Source organism: Fringilla coelebs (assembly GCF_963513975.1).
Source record: "Fringilla coelebs genome assembly, chromosome: 13".
Taxonomy (NCBI): Eukaryota; Metazoa; Chordata; class Aves; order Passeriformes; family Fringillidae; genus Fringilla; species Fringilla coelebs.
Window position 1 is genome coordinate 8,296,804 of NC_140039.1, and position 21,813 is coordinate 8,318,616.

Below are 21,813 nucleotides of genomic sequence, written 5' to 3' on the forward strand. Positions count from 1 at the left end.
CTTGCCCTATCCCCCATCTCCCAGGGCTGCTCCCTTAGGAACTAGAACCCCTCCAGTTCCTGAGGAGGGGGCCAGGTGTGCCCACTGACCCAGGGGGCTGGCCTGTGCCCAGGTAGCCATCCGCACTCCATGCTAGCCCCACAGCAGTGCCTCATGCCTGCCCAGGCCCTGCAGCCCCTCCGCTCACCCCACCGGCACCAGCTGAGCAGGATGAGGGCAGCCAGGGATGCTGTCAATTCAGATTGCCAGGGGAAGGGATACAGCATCCCCCGTGGGATCTGCAGGCCTGTGCCCGTGGGCCTGGTGTGGGGGAGCAGGGCTGTTCCCGTGGGAGCAGGCTGCCGTGCTAATAAGGCTTTGCTAACGAGCTGGCACTGAGCCCAGACCTGGGGCCGGCTGAGGGGAGCGAGGGGCCAGGGCTGGGGGGGCTCACCCCCACTCTGCACTGTGCCATGGGCGAGGCCTGGGGTCTGGCCCTGAGGGCACTGGGGGCACCCACTGCCCTGGCACCAGGCACGAGGTGCCCCAGTGCCACTTCCCTGAGCCCTGCTTCCAGAGCAGCCCCACTGTCCAGGGATACTACTGCCATGGCGCTTGCTGGGGCTCCTGCTCCCACGTATCCCACTCCTCAGGAGTCCCACTCCCCAGGGCTGTGCTCCCGCACGTGTCCCATTGTCCTGGGGATCCTGCTCTCACAGGTGTCCTGCTCCCCAGGGATCCCACTCCCTCACGGCCCAGTTTCCCCAGGGTCTAACTCCCACAGGGGCCCTGCTCCCATGGGGGTCCGTGCACATCCATGTCCTTGTGTCTGTGCTGTCCTGCTGTATGTCCATGCTGTCTGTCCTGCTGTTCATCCGTGTGTACTGTCCCTATGTCCATGTCCATATATCCCTGCTATCTTCACGCATGTCTGTGCACCCGTGTGGCTCCTGTCCATCTGTCTGTGCCACCTCAGGATGCCATGTGTGAGGTGCCAGCCTGCGTGCCAACACCTCACCCGCCCCAGTGATGCCCGAGACCTGGGCACATTCACATCTTTATTCTCACCTCTGGCCTTCTGCCACCGCCAGCATCACCCCCAGCAGTAATTTACAAGTGTCGGGGTGGCCCTGGGGCGGCCAGGCTGGTGACAAGAACAGCGGGGCCACGCTGCAACCGGCAGACCCGGGGTGATGGTGAGAGTACGCAGCAGTGCCCCCCCATGTCATATGTACATTATACAGAGCTACCCAGAGCAACACAACACGTTAAAAAAGATCTACTCTTATGTACAGTATTTATAAAAAGCATCCCAGCCTCCACCACCTCATAAAAAAATACATCTCTTATGTACTTTGCCGCAGGACAGACCCCCCCAACCCTGTGCTGCCCACCCTGCCGGGCTGCCCTCTGTACTGGGAGGGGAGGTGGGGGGTGGGAGAGCCGCTCTCCGGGTTTTGGCATGGTTTGGATAGATGGATCCCAGCGGCATGGATGGATAGATGGATGGGTGAGGGCTGTAGGGGTCTGAGTGCTGGCCCAGGGTGCAAGGCGAGCAGGGACAGCTTGGGTTGCTGGGGTGCCCATCGCCCTGGTATCTGGGCATGCAGACAAGGGCTGCCTCCAGAGCCCTGAGCTCGCCCCCAGTGAGTGCTGCCCCCAGCCCACCCCCAAATCCCCCTCATGCCCCTTGGGTGCACCAGGCTCCCAGCAGCTGAGCCGCAGCATGGGCAGGATGTCAGTGGATGCAAAGCCCATGGCGTGCATGCCACCTCCCTGGAGCAATGCAGCTGGTCTCCCTGTACATGGCCTAGGGGTCAGCAGGGTCCCATCCACAAGCACCTGGAGCCAGCAGTTCCCCTGGCAGGCTCAGGAGCCACAGCATGAGGGCCACGCTTGTTCACAGGGACTGGGGTGCCCCCGTGATCCCAGGACAGTGGGTGGCATCTCTTTGGGGATGGGGGGATGGCAGGGCAGAGGGTGGGTGGCTTGGGCACAGGTGCTGTCACAGGTCTGACCACCCTGCTGGATTCCATCCCCCATGGACACTGTTCATCAGGCTCTTGATGCTATCTGGGGGAGGCCAGGGAAGTGCCCGGTCCTCGGTGCCCACGGCAGGCAGTGCCCTGCGCCCCTGGCAGTGCCTGCTGCTGGTGGCTCTTGGGGTGCAGAAGAGCTCCACCTGACAGCCAGCTCCGGGTGAGGTAGGGCAGTATTATTCTCCCCATTTTACAGATGGGGAAACTGAGGCGCAGAGCAGGGAAGGTGCCCGCTGGAGTGGCTGGGGGGCACAGGACCTGCCCCGGGCTCACTGCCCCATCCCGGACACAGGTCGAGGAGTCTCCATGCCTGCTATGGCTCATGCCCTCTCACCATCACCACAGGCGATGGGCAGCAACAGCGGAAGTCCCCAGGGAATCCTGGTGGGGCTGCAGCATGGGGGCTGAGCCCAGGGTCGGCTCTCCCTGGGGCACCGGGTGGGTGGGGGGGAGGTTGGCTTGGGCACCCGGCAGTGGCTAGTGGCTGCCGCCGCTCTTCCCCCCACCCGTGGCCCAGTCGATGATGATGAAGCTCAAGCTCATGATCATGAAGACCACCCCGAGGAGGGCAAAGCAGGCAGCCTGTGGGGACAAGGAAGGGACTCAGGGATGGCCAGGGCAACAGGGTTCCCAGCCAGGCTCAGAACCCCATGCCTGTCCCCATCCTTGTACCCCTGCCCACGCTTACCAATATTTTGGGGGTGGAGCGCAGTGGCTCCTTGTCCTTGGGCATGATGCGGATGTAGAAGATAGCAGGGAAGATGAAGATGAGGCAGGGAGCAGAGGTGGCACCTGGAGAAGACAGGGACAGAGTGGGCAGGGGCCTCCCACCCTGCAGCTCAGCCCTGCCAGCCCCACTGCCAGGGCAGGTCCTGTCCACCCCCACCCCCTCTTTGCCCCCCCCTCCAGTCCTGGCAAAGCCTTCCAGGAACCCAGGGACGCAGTGTGCTGGCACTGTCCCCACACCCCTCCCGCAGCCCGGGCCCTGGCACCGAGCTGAGTGCTGAGCGGGGGGAGCCTGGCCAGGGGGATCAAGGGAAACACACAGGGAGGAGCAGTGCCGGCACTGCGCTGTGGGAACCGGCCTGCCAGGACAGCCATGGGATCGGCCATCCACGCAACCACCTGGTCCTGGCATGGTGACAGGAGGAAACTGAGGCACGGCAGGGTCAGTCACAGTTGAGCACCAGTCAGGACAGGCTGGCATGCTGCTGCAACACCCCATGATCAAGGAGGGACAGGAGCAGGGTGCTGCCACCCACCAATCAAGCCGAAGATGCCGAGAATGGAGGGGGCAAAGATGACAAGGAGGTTGATGAAGGTCAGCAGGATCACAGCAATGGCGATGTGGCGGATCCAGCTGAAGTCTTTCCCTTGGAACAGCATCTGCTGGATGGCCCGACGCACCTGGGGACAGGGACAGGATACCACACTCCATCCTTGGAGCCAGGACCCATACCCTGTCCCTGCAGTCCTGCTGGTCCCCATCACCCCTACTCTAGCCCTGTCCCTATGGCTCTACAGGTCACCATAACCCCTTTCCCTTCCCAAGCTCTGACCCTGATGCCCCACTGGTTCCTGTCACCTCTTCACAGCCTTGTCTCTGTGGCCCTGCCTCTGCCCCATCACCCCTGCCTCTGCCCCAGCCCTGCTCTTGGCACCCAGAATGTCCTGTTCCCCAATCCCTGTCTTCAGTTTCCCTCAGTTTCCCTTCTTAAAGCCTGATGCTGAAGCCACCTGGCATTCCTGTGGGGCCACTCACCGGGAAGAGGACGATGGGGACGGTGAGGGTGACAGCCGTCAGCACAGCCACACGCACACACAGGATGAGCACATCAAAGGGGTCCACCTTGTTGTACGTGTGCAGCAGCTCTGACTCCACACGGTCTGTGAACACCATCAAGGAGCCCCTGGGTGAGCCCCAGCACCATCACCCCCTGGCACAGGTGTGCCAGCCCCAGTCCCCTCCCCAGGGGCTCACCGTAAAACGTGAGGTAGCCAAAGAGGGCAGCCAAGAAGTACATGAGGTACATGACCATGATGGAGATGTTGGAGATGCACTGCATCTTCTTCTTGGAGGGGCTGCAGGACACGGTGGGCTCAGCACAGCCCCGTGGCACCCGCTGACACCAAGCACCCACCCAGTAAGGAGGGGCGATGCCAAAACACTCTGGGGTGTGTGGGGGATGTGCAGAGAGGGGCTGTGTCCCCTTTCCTGGGCAGGGTGGCACCAACCAGCCACCCACCCTCTCTGGGTCACAGCACCCACATCCCAGAGGTCACAGCACCACCCCTGGATCATGGCACCCACCTCCCAGGGGTCATACCCTCCCTGCACCCATTCTGAGTCATGTCACATACCTCCCGGGGGGGGTAGCGCCCACCCAGGGTTATATCACCAATCTCCCAGGGGTGATATTGCCTACCACCCACCTGCCCACCTACCCCAGGTTGTATCACCCACCTCCTGAGACTGATATCACCCATCCCAGGTCCTATCAGCCATCATCCACCCACCCACTCCCCCACCCAGGGTCATATCACCCACCTCCCCACAATGGCCCGGGGCAGGTCCCACACATAGATGGCACTGCCTTTGGGTGGGTGCCGGATGAAGCCCACCCCTCCCTGTGCGTACCCCCACCCAAGACTCACTCCTTCAGCTCGGTGTAGATGGGCAGGACCTCGGGGTGGCAGACGAAGGCGAAGGCCATGATGGGGATGGTGTACGCTGTCTGTGCGAGGGGAGGACAACTGACTGACTGCTGGGGGCCCGGTGGCAGGTGCTGCCAGCACCAGGACCACCCATCTTCATGGGGTGCACGGGGTGGGAGCTCACCCAGAGCCTCAGGGCTGCATCCCAGGTCCTTACCTGTGAGTTCAGGGTAAAAAAGCTGGGTGTGCAAGTGTCCTGCTCCGGGGCCTGGAGGACTGTGTAGCCATTCTGGTAGTCACTAGTGCTGACAGTGGTGACGTTGAGGATGCCCGTGATGTTCCCCTCCTGCTCCGGAAGTGGGCAGGGGATCTGGAACTTCTTGTAGATGACCTGGGGTGGGGGGGACATGGGGCCAGTCAGTTCTTGGTGCCCCCAGCTCCCAGCACACACTTCCCACATGCCCAGCAGGAGAGAGACCCTGCCAGGACCCCTCCTAGGGACACCCTTTGCTAGGGCTGCCCTGTGGAGATGCTGCTCCCCCAGCCTGTCCCTGTGGGGGTGGGCAGCGGGACAGAGCGAGGCAGCAGCACGTGGAGGGGCCACATGTGCAGATGCCCCTCCAGCACCTTCCCCCTCTCCCTTTCCACAACATTCGGTTCCTTCAGCCGAAAATAACCCAGCAGCTTGACAGCCCTGCCACAGTGTCTGCAGCCCCGAGCATCCGCTGTCCCTGCTGCCTCTGCCATCCCCACAGCAAGCAGCCCAGCCTCACACCCCAGCAGGAGGGATGCTTGGCACCCCAAGGCACCGGCACATGCCAGCGGGTGCTCACCGAGATCAGGAAGAAGACCATACAGCTGAGGGAGAAGCCGCTGGCGTAGCCAAGGTAGCCTGGGGAGGGAGGAGAGTGGCTGGTGGGTACGGGCAGGACCCTTGCACTGGCTAAGTGTCCCCTCCTTGCCCAGCACATCCAGGCTGGCACCATCGCCCCATGGGAGACCCAGGGTGCCAGACCCCAGTGCCATGGGTAGCATCTCCCTGACTTACCCAGCTGCTTCATGAGGGCCAGGGGCAGGATAATGGTGACAGAAACCAGGATCACCAGGTAGTTCCCATTCATGTACCAGTCCCTGGAAGCAGAGGGCCCACTCACCACCTCAGTCTGCTGGGCCACAGAAGGCAGAGGCAGCCACTGTGGGGATTGTCTACCATTCCTAGGGACCCTTAAGCTGGCAAATCCCAGGGGCACTGGTGTCCCCTGAGGCTGGCATTCGTGCTCTGATAACATCCCAGGGGACCCCTGAGACAACATGCATGGGGACCCCTGAGGCCACTGTCCCTAGGGGCTCTGGAGCTAGGGTTCTGCCTACCACCCACAAGGGCTAGAGATGCTAGTGGGGATGTGGGCATTCGATGGGGGACCTATAACCAACCAGACCCCCACCCAGCACCCCCAGGTTCTGCTCAAGGAGGAAAGCCTGATCCCAAGGGGATGTGAGGAGCAGGGATTGGAAGTTCAGCTCGGTTTAATCTCACCCAGGGGCTTATTCAGCACTGACAGTTATCAAAAATAGTAGTGGCTTAATGATACTAAATCCCTGCCACGGGCTGCACAGCTGGAGCCAGAGCCCCGGCGCCTGCCCGGGGAAGGCACGCAGGCAGCGTGGGCAGGAGGCACTCACGTGGTCTTCTCCTCCAGGTTCAGGAAGGTCTGGATGACCAGAGGCACTTCAGATTTGACAATGTACAGGTAGCTGGACATGGCTGCAGGGCAGAAGGAGGTCTTGCTGCACTGGTGTTCTCTGGTCCCACCCCATGTCCCCAGCCCCGGCGGGTGTCCCCAGCGCCACGCTCACCTCCGATGTTCTGCAGCGTGATGGCGATGGCCGCAGCCAGCTTCCCCGGCGTGCCGAAGGCTCGGTAGCCCAGCTGCTCATAGGCGCGGATGCCTGTGGGACAGGGAGCAGTGGTGGGTGAGAGTCAGGGTGAGACCCCCAGCACGGCCCTGCTGAGGACTTGGCACTCACCCACAATGCCTGAGGACTTGAGCAGCAGGTGGATGGAGTAGCTGGAGAGCAGGGCCACTGCTGTGAGGAGGAAGCTGCAGGAGGACAGCGCAGTTACCAGTGGGTCACAGCACAGGGCTCAGACATGGCTGTGGGGCAAACCCCATGCAGATGTGCTCTGCCTGTGGGCAGCTGGCCTGGCAGGATACCACACCTTTTCCTCAGCACCAGCTGGGTGTTTATGGAGCAGATCCAGTCCCTGTCTCCACACCCAAGAGGAGCTATCACTCATGTCCTTCAAGCTACTTTTGAAAATCTGACTTTGTAGTAAGGAGGGCAAACCTTCACCCTCCTCCTCCCCCCAAGTGGGGCACAGCACTCAGCAGAGCAAGCAGACTTTTGCCAGCAGTAGGCGTTGCTCAGCCAGCAGGACACTGGTCCCTGCATCACCCCAAGCCAGAGACTTCTTTCTTGCCTGCACCCACTGATCCCCTTGGAGAAGCCCCCCACACCTGGATGTCCCCCCCCATACCCCCATGGCACTCACAGGAAGAGGATGATGCCGGTGTTGGCCATGGCATAGGCCAGCCCCAGGATGCCGCTGCCCATGATGGCATTGCTCAGATTGAAGACGGACATCCCGAAAGACGTCTTCCCTTCAAACTGTTCACAGGACACAACAGGGAGGGCATGCACCAGTCACACCGGGAGCTTGCCCCATCCCACCCCCACCCCTGTGCCCACACTGCTACTCACATCAGTGAAGTGTGTCTGCTTCTTCTCAGCACCGTGGGGCAGGAACTCCTCCATCTCTGCCACGCCAGTCTGGTTCTCTTCAAATCTATCCACGGAGGGAGAGGAGTGAAGCCAAAGCAGAGACAGGGACCATCAGCACTGGCTGGTATCTCAAGGGCAGGGAGCAGCTCGGAGGACCCCCCAAGTCCCTGGCACCGCCGCTTGCCCTGAGGCCCCTACCTGTCACCCGCCAGTGAGGGGACAGTGGAGGCAGTGAGTGCGGCCGTGTGCTTCCCATTGGGCACCAGCTCCACCATCTCGGCCTGGAGGGGCACGTCCGTGGTATCCATGGCTGGGAGACAGCTGGGCTTGCTATGGGCTCTACTCAGGCTCTGCAAGAGGGAGGCAACAGAGATCCAGGAGGCACCGGAGGGGCTGGCCTGCAGTCTCACAAGTCCTGCCTCCACCAGGGACACTGGAGCTGGGCTCAGCACCAGCACTGGTGGCACGGCAGGGACAGGCGCCCGGGGATGAGAGGGTCACCGAGCCAGGCATCACGGTGGCGTGCTTCTCCCTTCTGCCCGCTCAGCACACAATGTCCCACGGAACTCAGCCCCAGCTCCAGTACCCTACCAGAGCCCCAACGTGGGGTTGCCCTCTTGCCCAGCCAGACATCCCACAGCCCACCCCATTCCCTTGCTCACAGCACTGCCCAGCCCCAGAGTCCCCATCCACACCGCCTGCCCACCTCCACTCCCCTGCCCGCAGCTCTCGGCTCCATGACTCTGTTTCCCCTCCTGGAAACGGGTGCCAGCAGGCGAGTGGGGGCGTTTGGGAGGGCGGCTGAGGACGGGGTAGGGAGCTCAGGGACCCCCCTGCCGCCGTTATGTAAAGCCCGTGGTGCTGCCCGGCGCGAAGGGCTCACCCACGTCCCGCCGCTGCCGGGGTGCCAAGGCGGGGGGCTCGGGGGCACGTCAGGGCTGGACAAACGGAGCAGGAAAGAGCGCGGGGCCGGGAGACAGCTCCTTGGCAGGGGAAGGCGGCCGGGCTGCCGAGCGCGGGACGCCTTGGCACGCCGCACAAAGCCGCCTCTGTGCGAGCCCTGGCCCTCCCCGCCCCGCTGGGAAACGGCACAGGGTGGCTTTCTGGGGCAGGCTGGCAGCCGGGGCAGGGTCCCGCCACCCCCCACTGCCCCGAGGGGCTGGGGTCTTGTCCGGCTGGCCAGGGGGCTCCACACTGGGGCTATGTCCAGCCAAGGGCCGCTGCCACCCAGCTGGAGGTTAGGCCTGGCTGGGATGCAGTGTGGTCCCCAATGCCAGGAGGATGCTGCTGCCCCACCACCCCACTGCCTGGGGTCACCATGGAGTGAGCAGGGGACAGGCCCATCTTTATGCTCCTAGGGGATTGGTGTCCCCAGAAATCTGAGGAGCCTTCCCACAGCACAGTTGGGTCCAGCAGTCCTGCTGGCACGCAAGGGAAGGATGACACGTCAGGGTGTGGGTGCCAGCACCTCCGGTCTCCTGAGCTGCTGCCCTGCTTGTCCCTGCCCATCTAGGCCACAAAGTCCTGGCAGGGTCATCCCAGGCCACACACTGGCTGCTGGCACTTCCAGGGGGGCCGAGCCCCTGTGGTCGGCCCAGGGTGGTGGGCACATATTTGGGCCACCCTACCTGCAGCACCCAGCCAGGTGGGGAAGCTGAGGCAGGACACAGGCCAGCAGGGACCAAAATGAGAAGGTTGAGCCATGCGGGGGACGAGAGGGAAGCGCAGGGCGGGTTCTGGGTGATGATTTATCCCCTCCACTAGGCCTCCGCTTGGGATGGATCCAGGCATGAACAAGGCTGCCAGCACGTCCAAAAGCCACCGTTAACTCTGCGCCTTCCCACCACCACAGGCAGGCATCACTGAACCCACCACTCACCCAGTATGGGACTGAGGGGGGACACCAGATCTGTGATGTTCCAACACCTCCCTAAGCCCCTCAGTGCCGCTGGGCTGCCTGCGGGCAGGGCTTCACCGCACCCCGCTGGTGGCAGGCAGCATCTGCCCACTCCCCTGCCCGCTCCCCCACGGGCGCCAGGAAGGCTGGGCACTCTCGTCTGCAGCCCCTTTCTTCTCCCAGGTTATAATTACACCTCTCTGGGCAGCTCAGGAAATACCAACTTCTTCCCCCAAGCGTCTCTCGGAATAGCAAGCGGCACGGCCGGACTCATTCAGCATGCACCGGGCTTCGTGCTGCCACCCAGACGCTTCCTCCTGCTGGGCAGCCCTGGCACAGCCCTGGCACAGCCCTGGCACAGGCACAGCACCACTCACTGCCACTTCCCCAGCTGGCCCTGGCCTTTGCCCCTCGGCCAGGCTCTCCTGGTGGCAGCAGCCAGGGCAAGGGGGTAGATGAAAGAGGAGGGAGCATGAGACAATTCGATCGGGCAGTGTGAGCCCTGCCTGCTGCTGTTTGCCTTGTGATAAGGCAGAACAGCAAATACAGTGATGGGTGGCCCTGAAGGGGTGGCTTGGTTCCCCTCCAGGTGGGGTTGGTGGGTTCACTGCCTCACTGTGTGCCCACCTTAGTTGGGAACCCCCTGCTCTGGACAAAGAGCATCTCCTCAGGGATCTCTTCCCTCAGGGTGCCACCACGCAGATGGGATGCTGCCATCTTCACTGCCATGTTGGGTAGTCTGCATGCTGCCTGGCATCATCCCGCTCCTGACCAGCAGCTCCAGTGCCCACTCGCGTGGGCACAGAACCCCCGCGCTGTGGCACCCAGGACCACGTTCCTGGGGGTGCTGGGCAAGCTGCATCGATTTCCCTGCACGCGCCTCTCTGCTGCCTGCCGGGCTCTGGGACACAAGGACAGCCCCGACCCCGCTGCAGCCAGACCTCCCACCTCTCCCAGGCTGCTCCCAGAGCTTGGTGACACTCCACCAAAACTGCGGTGCGGCCAGGCAGCCTGAGCTGGGCCCTGGTGCTGTCCCGCAGCCCCGGCAGAAGGAACACGGAGCCGGATGCGTGGGACGGCACGTACCGTCCCGCCGGCCACGTCTGCGCTTCGGGGGAGGCTGCGCTTGGTCTCGCACGCTCGTTCCGGCCAGCACAGAGCCTGCCCGCCCTCGCTGCGATGGGGACACGTGTGTGGGGCGGCGGGGCTCCCAAATCCCTGCCCTGCTCTGGCAGACGGGCAGTCCTGGGCTCACCTCGGCCCCCGGCCAGCCATCCTCGGGGACCAGGGCACCACGGTGAGAGTTTCAGTCCTGGAAGGAACTGCATCCCTCTCTCTGCCTCACATCTCGCTTCCACGCAACTCATTTAAAAGGTGGAAAATCCCAGCGGGAGGCAGGCACGGGCGGGAGCGGGGGCTGGGCACGGGAGCTCTGTCGGCGATGCCAGCAGATATGTTGGATGGGAGGTCCACTGCGTCTGGCAACGTGGCCAGCAGGATGCGTATCACCCTGGGCAAGCCTGGCTCCTGCGCTGTGCCAGTTCCCTCGGTCAAGCCCCGGCCCGGCACAGTCCCCAGCAGCGCAGGCGGTGCCGGTGGGAGCGCGGCACACGCGGGGACAGGCGGCCAGTGCCTGCCAGCCCTGCCTGTGCCACGGCAGCCTTGGGGACCGCGTCCCCAGGGCCCACAGCACCATCTGTGAGCACCCACGGCTCCCACCTGTGCGGAGCAAAGGCACAGGGTCTCCCTGGCAGCAGGTGAGTGCTCCCCCAGGCCGGGGACCCCCCCAGGGCACAGAGTCCCTCCCCATCTCCTCTCCTTGTAGATGAATCCTTGTTAATCCGGCCCAGCTGGAGCCGTGGGACTATTCCGGGTGGTAATCCGGCTTTAGCGCCAAGCCTGCCGCAGCTGCCGGCCTGCGTGCTGGCAGCCAGGTATCCCTCCCGCTGCTGCCGCTGTGTGCCAGGGGCACGGCAGCCCCCCCGGCCCTGCCCGCCGGCCCAGGTGGCTCTTCAGGTTTCAGCAGAGCTGGGCACACAGGTCTCATATTCCCTGAGGCTGTGCTGATGGCTGAGCCCTGCCAGAGAGATGGGCAGCAAGGGCAATGGGCAGGGATGCCAGTCACTGCCATCAGCCCCACCCTGGGGTTCCCCCAGCACTGAGCCCAGGGTGACCCCAGCCTGGGGTCCCTGGTCAGCCTCTGGCACTGCTGTGGGCACAGGGGTGTGTGTGCACACTGGCACAGCTGGGCAACAGCCCAAACCTGGGTGGTCCCTGGGCAACCCCTACCCAGGGAAATTGACCCCAGCAGGGCACACAGCAGAGAAACCCCTCTGTCCTTGCCTTCCACTGAGAGCCACTCTCCACGGCTCCCCTGGGACTAGTTCTGCCCTTCCCCTGAAGCACACACAGGCAAAGCTTTCCTCCAGCCTGTCTTCCTAAAATTAGCAAGCCAAACCTGGTTTTAACCTGTGGTGTTCCACCCCCACCTCCCAGCTAAGAAAAGGCAGTTCCAGGGTGCCACCTCCCCCAGAGGAAAGGGGCACCCAAAGGGGCAAATCCAGCCATTCAGGGGATAGCCAGGCACCTCACCTTTGGGGCAAAGGTTTTGGGGGGCACCCACATGGGCATGGGAACCCCAGTAGCTGTGGGAAAGGACAGCTGGAGGCAACCTGCCTGGTGCCTGGCTGGAGAATCTCCCTGGGTAGCCCTGCTGTAGACCTTCCCCAAACAGATCTGTGGGAGATTCTCCTGAGATAGATCCACCTGAGATCCTCTGGAGATGACAGCCCCACCAGCTGGTCACGCCAGCCAGCCCCACTCATGCCCCCAGCGCAAGGTGGGTAGAGTAGGCACTGCTCCTGGGCTCACTTCTCCTCTCTCAGTCCCAAATACCACACTGTGGCTCAGCCTCTGGTCAGGCAATTCCCCCAGTGCTCCAGCCAGGGCAGGACTGGCAGTAGCAAATAAGAAGTGTCCCTGAAAGCTGCTGTCCTGGCTAGCAGGGCTCTGGCAGCACTAATACCTGCCTGGGCACTTCTGGCCATCTCTGCTGCACCATGTGGACAGCGGTGTCCATCCAGGGTCTTAGCTCTAAGGGCACAAGTGGCACCCCTGGCCTGGGGGACAGCTGTACCTGAGCCTGGGAAGGGGGTCTGGGACACAGCAGGGAGGGGAAAGGCAGTTCAGGGAAGGGAGTGGTAGAGCCAAACATCATGGTGGGGCCATGGAAAGGGTTTTCCAGTGCCAGAGCCATGGTGCAGCTCAGCCACAGCATTACCTGCCAGGCACACAACCCACCATGGCTGCAGGTATCAGCCAACACCATCCTGCCACATCCTCCAACATCCAAGCACCAGTACCAAGGCAAGATAGGAAAAGAAGTGAGGAAGCTGAGGCCAGGCAAGGGGAGTCATGTCCAGCACTGGGACAACCCAGGCTGTTGCTGACCATGTGGTACAAGGTCAGGTGGCAGGTACAGCTGGCAGCATGGGGATGGGGACAGGGTGGGCACAGCACGAGGCCAATGGCACTCAGTGTGCTTCCTGGGGAGGCTGGGTGAGACACCAGCTTGAGCCCAAAGCATCTCAGGTCGTGCCAGGCTGTATGATGAGTTTTGCTATGGACTTCCAACACTGCCCTCCAGGAACACAGGGCCGCCCAGGGAAGGTGGTGGCACAGGTAGTGGCACTGCAGAGACTGATGGACAGGCAGTGCCTAGAAAAGGACATTGTTTCGCCTTGGAAGCAAGATGCTTTCCAGGAGTTCACACTCCTCAAAACACAACTGGCTTTAGTGGGATGACACGGAGGGGTCAACAGCAAAACCTCCAAGGTGCCATTTGGTGCTGGCAGTGCTTGGGACATCAGAAGGGACTGGCCTCAGCCACAGCCCCACGTGCCTCTGGCACCCCCAGCACAGCCTCCTGTGGCAATCAGGAGCCACGATTCGCCCAAACCCCGTGGCACGGGGTGAGAGTATGTGCCTGGCCATGGCACTCTCACCATTGGACCAGCCTGACATTTGCTCCATGGGGACAGCAGGACGAGGCTGGCTGTGCCCCGCTGGCATGGGGGACCCAGCCAGTCCCAGAGCTGCGTCAGCAGCTGGGGAGGCACGCGGCCGCTGAGACCCACGCGGCGAGGAGAGCCGGGGGCACGGGGGTCCATTCTGTCCCCGACCCGCCTCTGTTTTCTCAAGGGTTGCACTTCCAAAGGAGCCCGTGGGATTCCGCTCCTTCCCCCATCCCCATGCGCCAAGGAAAATAGGCTCTGCCGGTGCTTGTTTGTTTGCCGTGGCCGCGGCCCCGGCGTGTGATTACAGCTGCAGCACGGCCGGGTGCTGTGGGGCCCTTTGCGCCCCAGCCAGGGTCCCTGCAGTGCCAGCACCCCCGTGCCACCCCCGAGTGGAATGGAGTGTCCCACTGCTCCTTAGCATCCCTGGCCACCTGAGCCAAGGCACACTGGCACTCTGTTCTGGGAGACAGGGCAGCGCTGCGAGGCACAGACGCCTTTCTCTGGGGTACCCCGCTTGAAGCCACAGGGACCAGACAGGTCTAACACCTCATCTTGGGCCTGGTCCAACACCAGTGGAAAATTCCCCATCTCCTCCGCGTCAGCTCAGCACAGCCATGCCCTCCACAGCCAGTCAGGGTTCTGCTTCCCTGCCATCCCACCTGTTGGGGACTTTGCCAGGTCCCCTGTCTCACCCGTGCCACCGCACGGCTTGGGGGCCCAAGTCCAGCAACCACCTGCTGTGGTTCAGTTTCCCTTGGGGAAGGTTTCTCTCCAGTGGGACTTTCACAGCTGACACGGCAGAGAGGGCCACCATGCCGGCTGGCACAGGACACGCGTGGCCGACAGGAACGCAGTGTGCTGCCCGGCTTTCCATGCTGCTGTCCCGGGCAGCCAGGCTCTATTAATACCCCAGCCCATGGAATCGCCGCACACAGGTCCCAGCCAGCCCCGGTGCCCGTGACGGCCGGCATCGCTCTCCCTGCCCGTGCCCCCCGCCCCGGCACCCCGGCACCCTGACACCCGATCCTGGCCACAGCCGCTTCCAGCCTTCAGAAACATATGTCATTCCCACGGGCGATTAAAAATTAAAGCAGAAAAAAGGGAAAGTAAAGGGAGTTTGGGGGTTGGTGCCACTGTGAGTATCAGCGGAACGATGCACGCCGAAGCCCCCAGACCGCGCTCCGGGCAGGGGCAGTGTCGGGGCGTTGGGGTACCCAGCGGTATGGCAGGGCTCTGCCTCCCCCTGCACTCGCGGGATCTGTCACCCACCCGTGGGAAGGTGCCAGCCGCTGGGAAGTGGCAGGAGTACAGCAAAGCAAACAGCCCCGGGGCGCTAGCACCTGCCAGAGCTGCCGGGCCCCGGAGCCTTCCCGCTGCTGCCCGGCGCCTGGAGGAGGAGGAGGAAACGGAGGAGGAGAGAGAGCCGGGCTGTGAGAGGAAAGCGGAGCCAGCGAGAGATGGGTCGGAAAGGACTGGATGGGGTGCGGAGGAGAATTAGGGGAGCTGAGGGGTCCGAGCGCCCGGCAGCCTCCAACCACGGAGCTTCACGGGAGTGCGAGCGGCAGGGGAGATCGGAGAGACCTACCTGCCCCCTCTCCGCGGTGCCTCTGCTGCGGGCTGGGGCAAGCAGCCCCCGGTGGCCGGTGCCGCGGATTAGAGACTATCCTGCGACCGTAATCCGGCGGAGCCCGAGATTAAACCGGACCCGATCCCGCCCCCAGTGAGAAGGCTCCCAATCTGCTCTCCGCCGGGGCACGGGAGGAGCGCTGGGGAGCGGGTGGAGCGACCGCCCTGCATCGACCGACCCCTGCCCCGCCCCGCCCCGCCCCGCCCCGCTCCGGCGGGACCACCGCTCCTCGGGCACGGCCGCCCGCGGGGCATCGCCGCCCCGCCGGGCATCAGTGTCCACTGGGCATCACCTCCCGCAAGTGAATCACCCCCCGCACCAGGCATCATCCCCCTGGGGGCATCAGCGTCCAGGCAGCGCTGCCCTGTCTGGAATAGGGCAGTCACCAAGCATCCCCACGCACCGCACACGGCACCAGGTGTCTGTGCCCCTCACGGCATGATCCCTGTATGGGGCATCTCTATCCCGCCAGTATTGACACCCCACCGGGCACCCCTGCCTACAGCAGCTGAGGCTCCTGCAGGAGGCCAGGGGCTGCTTCCAAAGAAGCAGGGCTGGGGCAGTCACTCTAATCTACCTGAAGGGCTAAATCCAGGACATGCTGAGTGTGGGCACAGCGTTTCCCCCCCACCCTTGGACGGGAACAGGTCACCCAGCAGCACTCCTTCAGGTAGATTCTCTCCCTGGCCTGGGAAGCTCAGGTTGCTCCCAAGTTAAGCCAGCCCAGCTGGCTGCCCTGCTCACGGTGCCCGCTGCCCCCACAGTTCTCACCCCAGCATGTCAGCACACTGGGAGGAAACAACCCATGTGGAATCATCCCAACAAGACCCAAAGTAACTGGGACAGGCCAGCTCCCTCCTCCAGTCTCCATCAAACCTCCCCACTTGAGCTGAAAGATGTCTATTTTCATGAAGAAACAAATCCCCATAAAAGTTCCCCGAAGCGGAAATTTCTCCCAAGTGCATCCCACATGCTTCAGGGAGAGCCATGAGCTCTGGGGAGTCACCAGTTGTATCCCCAAAGATTCCCTGTACCTTTACAAGGTCTGCCACCCCTAAACTACCTCCTGCTCCTCTGTCCTGCCCGGCTTTTACTTCAGAGGAAAATGTTGGGGGTCCACGCTCCCATGCTGAGCTGCAAACCCTGCCCAGCTGCTGTGCATTGGCAGAATGGCTCTGCACGCTGCTGGAAGGTTTTATTTGTGTTATGCATATCTTTCATAAATCCTTGCGGAGCCTCGGGCAGCCTGGGATGGAAATGGCTTTGCCAGCCAGCAGTGAGCGTCGCCATCGGGAGAAGAGGCACCCTCTCTCTCTCGCCTGGACATCGAGGGATGTTAAATATTCAGTGGCAGCTCTGCCCTCCCGCTCCCGGCAATCCCGCGGCTCCTGTTACTGCCGCTCTCCTTTGGCTGCAGACATACATCCATTAACTAATTTCTAATAACAGCAGCATGCGTAAGTGCTGAACCAGCGCTGGCTGGCACGCCGGGGGACTGGAGGCAGCCAGGTTTGGCAGTGTGACGGGGGAGCCAGAGGCACCCAGAGGATGGGCATGGCTGGCCTCAAGCCATCAGTTTAACCCTTTCCCTGCTCTGGTGAAGGCGGGTGCAGCCACGTGGCACCTGTGGAGAAACGTCCCGGGATGGGCGGCCACGCGTCTCACAGGGCTGGCCAGGAGCTTCCGCCCTGTAAGCAAACACAGCACAGGTGCCGGGCCTGGGGACAGCAGTGTGGGCCCATGGCACAGGGTGCAGCCACTGCCCTGGGGTAGCATGCTGGAGGACCTGTGGGAAGTGATTTGGAGGCTGTCTGCTCCTTCCCAGCCTCCAAATGCCCTTTGCTTGCTCTTGGCACAAATGCAGCCATGTCTACTTTGTATTGTCCCCTCTCTTGTCCAGCATGGGACAGCCTCACCTGTATTTCCACTTTCTGTGTGGGCAGAGGACAAAGGCTCCACTGTGTCAAGCTGAAGCTTTGCAGAAAATCAAAGCAGTGACAAGAGGAGGAGAAGAGAGTGAAGATGTCCCCAGAACCTCCTAAAGCCTGTCCCAGCACTTGGCACACAGTAGCTGCTGGCTCCTGCAGCCGGGCTGGCAACACAGAGAGGAGCCATGAGAGGGGTGGGCTAGGACCCTGCTCTCGACCCCTGAGCCCTCTGGTCAACAGTGCCTCCCCAGTGCAGCTCTGGCCAGTCTCACCAATGGCTCTGGTGGTGTCAGGGCTCCAGTGGATTGCAAAATTGCAGTCGTGCGGTTTTCTCCAGCTGGCTGGAAAGTTTGACGCCGGATTCCCGTATGTGAGGAGCCTTCAGGGGAGCACGGCACAGCATGGCTCATCTCTCCAGCAGCTTCACCAATGGCAGGGAGCAGAGTGCTGTGCCAGATCCCTTGCCCTCAGCACACCCCCGTGGGTTTTGCCTTCTCACCATTTCCCCCAGCCAAAAGCTGCCCTATTTCTTATCCTTCAGCCGTGCTTTGAGATCAAAGATTAAAGTGAACCCGTGAAACCCTCGGCCTCAAATGTCACAGCAGGGACGAGGCCAGCCCAGGAGCCAGGCACAAAGCAGTGGGTGCTGTGTATGGCCAGGACACGCTCTCCTTGTCACGCTCGGCTTCCTCCCCGGCCCCTGAGCCCGCTGCCTGCTGCTGCCTGCCACTGCCCACTGCTTCCAGAGCCCAGATGGCAGGAAGATAGGGCAGAGATAATGCTGAGATTTGCAGCCCAAGCAGTGCTCCCCTCACCACCACTGTGACCTCTCGAGCGAGAAGTGTCCCAGAGATTGCCCTTTCCAGGAACATTCCAGAGGGTGCCTCTGGTTCCCATCCCTGGGCATCCCACGGACGCAGCGCCAGCACACACAGGGGCTCCCAGACCCCCACTGCCCTCTTGATGCAGAGGGTTATGCATCCTGAACCATGGAGCTGGTGGGGCACAAAAGGAATGCTGATTGTAAGAGGAGACGGATGCCTGTGGCCAGCAGCATGGGCTGGGTGGACTCCAGAATGACACCTGCCCGAGGCCGTGTCCAGGGCTGGAGCCTTCCTGCCCCCAGAAGCAGCCTGGTGCTGCACACAGAGGTGCAGGGCAGCAGCTGGTGCCCCCTCCCTCGCCCTTGACCGCCTCCCTCGCGGCACATGCTGTCATGTGGCAGGGCACAACAACAACACGGGCTAATTGGTTAATGTGATTTCAAAACATGATTTGCAATTATAACTCACCAGAGAGCATTCAATGATCCCGCACATCGCAGAGTGGGTTTTTCTCCTTCGTTTGTTCCTGGAACCTCGAAACCAATTAACTTTACAGAAGCCAGAAGCAAAGCACTGCTCAGCAGACCTGAAGGGTGGGTTATCTCTGTGCTCAATCGCCTCCCTGCCAAGCCACAATCTGGGAACCAAGGGCTGCAGGACGAGCCCCGGGGTAACCCCGATGCTTCCCCCTGCACCACTGAGGGGTTTGGAGGGACCTACACAGGCTCCCCCAGTTCCAACCCATCAAGCACCATGGCTGCTTGGGAGCACCTGTGGACAGGAGGATGCCCTGAGCCATAAGGTGTGGGAATAAACTGTTCCTGTTGGCACTGGGAGACTGTCCCTTCAGTTCCCCCCAGAGGTGCTGGCACCTGCTGGCAGCCTGCTCATCTCTGCCACCCACACTGGACAGCCATGTCCCCACCACCCCCACTGGCAGCACCCACAGCCCCACCGGGGCCAGGGGCTTTGTTCCTGTGGCTTGACAATCCTGCAGCAAAGGCTTAAATGCTGTTAAGGTAATTAAGGAAGAATTTAGCAAGGACTTGAATGCCTTCAAGTGCCTTTCAAGTCAAACAAACCCAAGTAGCCAGGATGCTCCTGAAACATCCAGTACCCAGTACCCAGCTCCCCTGAGTCTTGGCTTGTTTCCCCAGTGACCCCAATTGCTGGACTCTGTTGCTGCCCACATCCCTCTGGAAAGGCAGACATGGGGCCAGCAGTATTTTCTCTTGGGTGGGCAAAGAGATGTTGGGGGCCATCAGCTGCTGGAGGGATGATCTGGCAATTATCCCTCAGGACAGTGATGCAGCTCCACTCTGCAGGGGGACCCCTGCTCCCAGGGGAACCCTCCCATGTGCACAGGGCCTGAGTCTCTCCAGGCTGGGGGTTGCCTTCCATCAGCTCCCCAAGCCTCAGGGAACTCAGCATTCCACTCAGGCAGCTGCCAGAACCTCTGAGGAGGCACAAGGTGATGCCAGCAGTGCAGCATGGGGCAGTGGAAGGAAATGTGGGGCAGTGTTGGGGGGTCTCCAGTCCCTGGGAGGGGCTCTCCTGTTCATCTCCAAGCTCCCTGCAAGCTGTCAGGGAGTGTGGAGCTGGCTGGGAGGCCCCCGAGGGATGCCAGGCATAGTGCCCAGGGCCTGGGCAGCAGGGTGGCAGATGGCTGGGGAGCTGGGGACCGGGGAGCAGGGGAGGACCAGGGACACCTTTCAGCCCAGACAACTGTAGCATCCTTGTTTAGAGTTATTTATAACTGGGCCAAAAATGGAGACATGGCCACAGCCGTGTCCCTCCTCTCCCCAGGGTGCTGTGGTCAGTCCAGAGCTGACCAAGGAGCAGATATGGCCCCAGTGAAAGGGCAGCCTGCTCTGGCTCCCTACAGAGGCACCCACAGGGTTCTCCTGAACCCCCTCACCGGCTGGGGTGACTGTCAGTCCCAGGGCTAGACAGCCCACCACAGGCTCCTGCCGGGTGTGATCCAGGAGGAGAGGGGATAAAGGCCCTGTCATGGCCCATCAGGGGAAAGGATTCAGTGAGAGAAGCACAAAAGGAGGGGCTGGCACTCAGGACTGAGGCTGCCATATCCTGCAGCACCGGGGCTCCTGAGCTGCCCCAGGGGTGGGATGTGGGGTGCCTGCCCCATCCAGAAGGCACCTGGGGAGCACCGGCTGCTGGGTCTTGGCAGGCACCCCGGGGCCCCTGCTGGCACCAGCCAGCCTTGAGTTTGGGTGGATTAAACCTGGTGCTGTTTCAGGCTGGGCAGTGCTGCCATGGTGGCCCTCTCCAGGGTTGGGAAAGCCCAGGGGCAGCTGCCCCTCTCCCTCCCCTCTGAGCTGTACAACAATTGGCTGCCCGAAGGACGCCGGCCTTGATCCGCATTGCTGGCCGTCCCCAGGGCCGAGCAAACAGAGAGGAAAACAGCCCCGGCCGGCTCCTGCCGCCGCCGGCATGCAGCCAGCCCCGGCACCCCCAGGCAGGGCTCCTGTCCCCGGGACCTCTGCCACCCAGCAGGGCTGGCAGCACTGCTCTGCCTGGTGCTGCCAGGGGGCTAATGGTGCTGACCCACCCGCCCCACAGCCGGGAGCGAGCCCGGGGCTGCAGGGGTTGAGCCAGGAGGAGGAAACAGAAACCAGATCAGCACCCACCGTGCTGGCAGAGGAGCTGTCCCCAACGGGAGGAGTGAGGCACAGCCAGGGTGGCGCTGTGACCACTGGCCCTGGGTGCGGGGTCGTCCCTCCTCGCCCAGTCCAAGGGTCAGCTCGCCCAATTCAGCCCTGTTTGCCATGGGCCTGGGCCAGTCCCTGGGGCTGCAGGCTGGCTGGGGCCAGCTGGTTGGTGGCCAGCACAAGCCCAGGGCACGTGCCATGGCCTTGCCGAGCCACCTCACATGTTTCTCCCACAGCCCAATTCCCTGAAACCTTTCCCACCCGTAGAGCACGGTGCTTCACAGAAGGCCCTCTGACACCCCTCCCGGAGCTCCCCGGTTGGAGAACCACCCCAGTCCCACCAGATGCCGGGGGGATACCTGAGGCCAGCTCCAGTCCTATCCCTCCTGGGCACATCCCACACCACCCAAATTCCTACCACCCGCTCCGTGGCATTCCAGGGACCCCCACCCTGCCTGAGAGCAGCAGCACCACGCAGATGAGCGCTGGGATGGGTGTGGGGAATGCCATTACCAGCAGGAGCAGCCACCGTGGCACAACGGTGACACAACGGTGACACTATACCAGGGTGGGGATGGGGATACAGGCCCGCAGCTGCCCTCTCGGCACTACAGCCGTCCCTGGAAAGGTAAGGCCACGGGTGCCAGGCCACGGGCGGCTGCTCCAGCTCCGCCGGTTTTGCCCTGAGCGCTGCCCGCTCCCGCTCTGCCGCCGGCAAGGTCAGCGCGGTGCTACGGCAGCACCGGCCCCGTCATCCCCCCGCCGCCGGCCAGCCGCTCCCGGTTCCCACCGGCTGGAGGGAAGGGCATGGCGTTGGTGACCCCACACCACCCACGCGGGACATGGCGGCCCCGTGACTCTGTGGGCTGGCGATGCCCTGCCCCGGAGCGCCGGGGAGCACCGGGAGCGTCGGGGGCAGCGGGGAGCGCCGGGGAGCACCGGGAGCGTCGGGGGTAGCGGGGAGCGCCGGGGATGGCCGGGAGGGCCAAGGGCAGCGGGGAGCGGCAGCGAGGGCGGGCGGAGCGGCACGGCCGGCACCGGTGAGCCACCGCCCTCTGGCGGCCGCCGGCGGCACAGCCGGGCCTCGCCCGCTGCCCGCCCCCGGCCCGCCCTCGGCCCGGCCCAGCACACTGCCCCCTGCCCACTGCCCACTGCCCCCCGCACACTGCACACTGCCCCCCGCACACTGCCCCCTGCCCCCTGCCCACTGCCCCCTGCCCCCTGCCCCCTGCCCACTGCCCCCTGCCCACTGCTCCCTGCCCACTGCCCCCTGCCCACTGCACACTGTCCACTGCTCCCTGCACACTGCCCACTGCCCCCTGCCCACTGCCCCCTGCCCACACACTGCCAGCTGCCCACCGCCTGCCCGCCCACTGCCCTCTGCCCTCTGCCCAC

At 63.0% G+C, this 21,813-nt stretch overlaps 1 protein-coding gene across 1 annotated transcript; it reads right to left on the minus strand.

Moving 5' to 3' along the window:
- Window positions 1–1,712: 1,712 nt before the first annotated feature.
- Window positions 1,713–15,085, minus strand: SLC38A3 (solute carrier family 38 member 3). The gene is made up of 16 exons (XM_084214609.1): window positions 14,956–15,085; window positions 7,656–7,807; window positions 7,437–7,521; window positions 7,228–7,343; window positions 6,702–6,775; window positions 6,531–6,623; window positions 6,357–6,438; window positions 5,722–5,804; window positions 5,507–5,565; window positions 4,891–5,064; window positions 4,674–4,753; window positions 4,000–4,100; window positions 3,781–3,905; window positions 3,281–3,425; window positions 2,707–2,810; window positions 1,713–2,600 (listed from the first exon to the last, which is right to left on the minus strand). Exons 2-16 carry the CDS (start codon window positions 7,763–7,765, stop codon window positions 2,496–2,498), a joined length of 1,536 nt encoding a protein of 511 aa, XP_084070735.1. The 5' UTR covers window positions 7,766–7,807; window positions 14,956–15,085; the 3' UTR covers window positions 1,713–2,495.
- Window positions 15,086–21,813: the final 6,728 nt, after the last annotated feature.

Excerpts from the sequence above, each read along its gene's own strand:
- SLC38A3 (XM_084214609.1), bottom strand. The coding sequence starts at position 7,765 with ATGGATACCACGGACGTGCCCCTCCAGGCCGAGATGGTGGAGCTGGTG. Across the intron at positions 7,522-7,655 it reads CCCTCACTGGCGGGTGACAG|ATTTGAAGAGAACCAGACTG; the intron begins GTAGGGGCCTCA and ends CTCCGTGGATAG. Across the intron at positions 4,754-4,890 it reads TTTTTACCCTGAACTCACAG|ACAGCGTACACCATCCCCAT; the intron begins GTAAGGACCTGG and ends CCCCTCGCACAG.